Here is a 4,418-nt window from a genome sequence, read left to right as displayed (position 1 = left end):
ACTTGGCCCTCTAGGGCCCAGCTTCTGGGGGTGTGGGTGTTGGGGGTGGGAGAGGCCTGGTGTGGGGCTGCCTCGCCCCCCGAACTTTGTACTTACCGGAGCGCCAAAGAGGAGAAAGCCAAGGACAGCCCAGAGAAAGGTCATAGAGTGTGACTCAGGAGGTTGAATAGGGTCAGCCTGAAGGACCCTCAATATATTCCCCGGCCCACGAATCGCAGCCTGCCTCGCCATCCCCTTCCTTATCACGAGGCCCTGGGCTGAGAAGCACCTGGTTCCTGGGCAGGCCTGGGCAGCTGCTCCTGGGAAGGGTCCTTGGAACCACAGGTGTGTGCAGCCGGCAGCTGGCCCATCCCGCAGCTGCCCACTCCCCGGGGCGGGGCCCTGAGCGCCCTGAGCATGGCTTGGAGGGCCAGGCCCATGCTGCTTGCCGGGGTGGAAGCGTGGAGCCAGGCATGGGGGCCATGGTCCTATATCATCTCTTGGGAGCAAGACCAAAGGCAGGCCCTCCAGGTACCTCCCGCCATTCGTCCCAGTGAAGACCAATGTTCACAAGCAGAATGAGGTCTCAGGGGCCCCAACACAGAAGAGCACATCATCAATGTGTCTTTTATTGATTTAATGAATCTTCATGGGAGCAGGTCCGCAGGGATGGCAGGGTGAGGCCGGAGACTCAGTTGGCTTCCAGAATCTGCCGTACCCAGGGCATGAGCTCGGTAACGCGGGCATACACGGCAGGACTGGAGGTGGAACAGGTGCCGCTGCCCCAGGACACGATGCCCACCAGGGTCCAGGCTCCATCCTTCTGGCAGACCAAGGGACCCCCAGAGTCGCCCTACAGGGAGAGAGACCAGGGGCTTGGATCTGGCAGCCCACGCGGCCTTGCCCAGGGGACCCTGGACGTTGTTCCAGAGCCCTGACGAGGGCCTGCCAGCCCGCGGACACATAGCACATGCCTACTGGAGGGATTATGAACGATTACAAAAGAAGCTACAGCAGCTCCTTGCGTGGTTTGTGCCCCTGAACGTCTGGGCCATTGGCTGAGACCCTGTGATAGACGCCTAATAAAGTGGTTTGGTTGACCGGGAGGAAGCACAGGTGATGAGGGCGGGCCATGGAGCCCAACCCCGTCTGGAGACCTCTGGGCGCCATGGGCCACTACCCAGGCTGTACGCGGCACTGCTCCCGGGGGCAGGGGCGTTCTTCCAGAAGAACTGCGTTTTTACAACAGCTCAAGCAGAAATTCCAGGGAGAGGCTGTCGGGCCGTCTAAAGAGGCCTGCATGTGGCTTCTACCTCTTCTCTCTGGCCAAGCCCCTGACCTGGGCTTTTGCTGGAACCCACGCCGGGCTGGGAAGGAAGGGGCCGGGGAGAGCCCAGAGACCGTACCATGCAGGAGGACACGCCACTGGCCCCGGCGCAGACCATGAGGTTGGTGATCTTGTTGCCCCAGAACTTCTTGCACTCGGTGTTGGACAGGAGGGGCAGGGTCGCCTGCTGAAGCCTGTCAGGGCCATTGGCATCTGGAAAGATAGGGGTGGCGGTCAGTGACCGCACCCAGGCCCCCCAAACCTCCGTCTCCCACCCACCCGGCTGGAGGGCGCTCACTGGTGTGTTTGGTCAGGCCCCAGCCAGTGGTGGCGCACAGGGTCCCCGCAGGGAAGTCGTCGTTCTCATTGGGCAGGCACACGGGGGACACGGTCTGGGAGAAGCGGGCGGGCGTGGCCAGCTTCAGCAGGGTGATGTCGTTGTTGACGGTGAATATGTTGAACTTGGGGTTCTTGAAGACCTGCGGGGGCAGGGGCGGGGGGCTGTGGTTGGGGTCCGGGAAGAGGCTGACATGGGGCTGAGCGAGGGCGCTGGGCCACCCCAGATCACCCCCGTGCTTCTGTCTTCAACATGGCAACCCCTCCTGCGGCCCCAGGAGCCTGGCCTAGGCCCAGGACACCCTGCTTTCTGCTTTGCCCTGTCACAACGGGATCCCGTGGAGGTTGGGAGCAGCTGGGGGTGTTCAGGCATTAGCCTTGGCACCACACTCCCCAGGGCCTGCCCCCCGCTCTAGCCCAGGCACATCTGGACTCCAGGCCACCATACCTTGGCAATCTTCAGCACTTGGATGTCCTCAGCATCAGAGCCCTGGTCAAACTCCCCAGCCACGACCAGGTGGGAGGTTCTGGAGAGGGCCCGAGAGAGAAGGGGGTCCTGCTGTGAGGCAGGGGGCGCACACAGCAGGTGCAGGCTGCGTGTATTAGCGTGTGTACCTGTGTGGTCTGAGTTGTTGATCAGAGATTGGACCTCAATATATTAGCAACTGCCCCTGGAACACCTGCCCCTACAGCCCGCTGGGTGTTTCCTTCCCAGGGACCCTTGGCACGAGTCGGTTTTTCTACATGTTCCCAAACAAGGAAACTGCGGCCCAAGGAGTTAAAGGTCCAGAGAGTCTCCCCCCGACCAAGGGGTTTCCTGGGGACCCTGGGTCCTCACCTGACCCCGCAGTGGGCGGCAGTGACCACCCAGTCCTCGCTGATGAGGGAGCCCCCGCAGAAGTGGAAGCCAGTGCTGTCCTGGAGGAAGACGGGGAGGAGTGTGTGTTGACTGGACACCAGCAGCCCCCCGGGCTGACCCCAGGTGGGCCCATACCCCAGCTTGTCCCCCACTCGGGGGTAGAACTCCTCCCTTACCTGCAGGGACACCTGCCAGGGCCAGGAGCCCGGGACAGCGTCCTCTCCATTGACGATCCGGGACAAGCCACTCAGCACGGGGTGGATGGCAGGAACCCCGCAGCCTGGGGGTGGGAGCGTGGGGTAAGGGATGGGGGCCCGGGCTCCCCACTCTCCCAGGAACCCCCAGGGACAGCTCAGTCGGACGTGTGCTTCAGCCCAGACAAGCCCAGCAGGTTGGCTGCAAGGTGGTGGCTGGGCCCAAGCACGGGCTGGAGGCAGGGTCTGGGGGTGTGGGCCCAGCCCCACCACTGCCTAGCCCTACTGTTCTGAGCATCTTTCCATCTGCAGAGAGGGGGTCATATAGCTGCTACCCTCACAGAGCTGGGAGACGGATGCAGGAAGACGGGGTGCCTGGGTTGGACATCCGACTCTGGATTTCAGCTCAGGTCTTGATCTCGGGGTCCTGAGGTCGGGCCCCCGTCTGGCTCTATGCTCAGAGTAGTCTGCCTCAATCTCTCTCTCTCTCCTTCCGCCCCTCCACTCACTCAAATAAATAAATGCATTCCTAAAAAATAAAGAAAGAAAGCTACAAGAAGACTCAGCAGGCAGAACAGGAACTTGCTCTGTTCCTGGCACAGATTAAGGGCTCCACGAACACAAGCTTGAAAGTGCTGTTTCGAGGGTCCTGAAGGGCTGGTGGAGGCCAAGCCGTACCTGCCCGCCAGCTCGGCCTCTGAGCCTGACTGGGAGCCACTAGCTGTTCAGAAGAATTTTCACTCCCTCTGGACTTGGCCTGCCTATCCTCCTGGGGGCCATCCTGGCCATCCAGGCCGACTGGTCCCATCCTGGTGCCCTTGTGGCGATGGGGCTGGTGAGGCCCAGTGGGGGAGAGAGACGTGCTCACGGTCACAGCACCGCGTCCAGCTGAACAGGGAGCAGGGTCCCTGTTGCCCCATCTGGCCCCAGGGTTGTAGGGGAGCAGAGACCTCCCTCCCGGCCTCTGCTGGCCCCGAACTCACCGAAGGCTGTGCTCAGGAGGGCGCAGCAGGAGAGAAGCCAGAGGAAGGCCATGGTGCTGTGGTCAGAGAGCTGTAGGGTGCCTGCCTGCGGAGCTCCCGTTATATCCCTGTGCACCAAGCTGTTATCTGCAAACCTTGAGGTGGCAGTCAATTTCCTGGGCATGTGCCCACGGAGGTAGAATGTGCCAGAGCAGGTCTGGCATCAGGGTGTGTGATGGCAGCAGCTGTGGCCCATGGTCCTGCTTGGGTCTGGGTCAAGGGCAAAGGTGGTTCCAAACAAGGTAGCCACGGAGAAGAGCTCAGAGAACTTGGGCTTCCTCTTCCACGAAGGGACGTCGGGACATCAGCCAGGCCTGGGCAGGGCTGGAATCCAGCCTACTCTCTCATGGGCTGGAGAACCTTGGACAAGTAACTGAGCTGGTGTGTTCGTTATCCTAAAGCCCTGGGCAGTGTGGTCAAGGAGGGAGGAGGAGTGGGGACCAAGGGGCAGCCGGCCAGGGCTGAGAATGTTCCTTCGGCCTTGGGGATGGTCAAGAAGGCTCTGTGAGGGTCTGTTCAGTGTCTGGGGTGGTCACTTGGGCTATGTGCAGCGTGGCTCGGCGGGGCAGGCCACCCACTGCCTGCGCACAGCAGGCCGGGTCTCTTCACCCAGATGCCAGGGACCCTGGGATGGAGCATGGCGCCTCCTGGGGTTATGCTCTCAGTGGGACCCGGTGCAGGCTGGGCCAGGCAGGAGGAAA

General features: G+C 61.9%; 1 protein-coding gene across 1 annotated transcript; it reads right to left on the bottom strand.

Annotated features, from left to right (window-relative positions):
• Positions 1-601: 601 nt before the first annotated feature.
• On the bottom strand, positions 602-3,787 carry LOC123390989 (chymotrypsinogen 2-like). The gene is made up of 7 exons (XM_045076312.1): positions 3,679-3,787; positions 2,678-2,781; positions 2,481-2,560; positions 2,091-2,169; positions 1,605-1,785; positions 1,386-1,519; positions 602-832 (listed from the first exon to the last, which is right to left on the bottom strand). Exons 1-7 carry the CDS (start codon positions 3,728-3,730, stop codon positions 671-673), a joined length of 792 nt encoding a protein of 263 aa, XP_044932247.1. The 5' UTR covers positions 3,731-3,787; the 3' UTR covers positions 602-670.
• Between the last annotated feature and the right edge of the window lie 631 nt (positions 3,788-4,418).

This window comes from Mustela putorius, unplaced genomic scaffold, assembly GCF_011764305.1.
Source record: "Mustela putorius furo isolate JIRA1106 unplaced genomic scaffold, ASM1176430v1.1 tig00000174_pilon_pilon_pilon, whole genome shotgun sequence".
In the NCBI taxonomy this organism is placed as follows: Eukaryota; Metazoa; Chordata; class Mammalia; order Carnivora; family Mustelidae; genus Mustela; species Mustela putorius.
This window is presented reverse-complemented; position numbering and strand designations above follow the sequence as displayed.

Coding starts and splice junctions, on each gene's coding strand:
- LOC123390989 (XM_045076312.1), bottom strand. CDS start 3,730: ATGGCCTTCCTCTGGCTTCTCTCCTGCTGCGCCCTCCTGAGCACAGCC. Junction 1,520..1,604: donor GGGCCTGACCAAACACACCA/GTGAGCGCCCTC, acceptor CTATCTTTCCAG/ATGCCAATGGCCCTGACAGG. Junction 833..1,385: donor GTGGCGTGTCCTCCTGCATG/GTACGGTCTCTG, acceptor CTCTCCCTGTAG/GGCGACTCTGGGGGTCCCTT.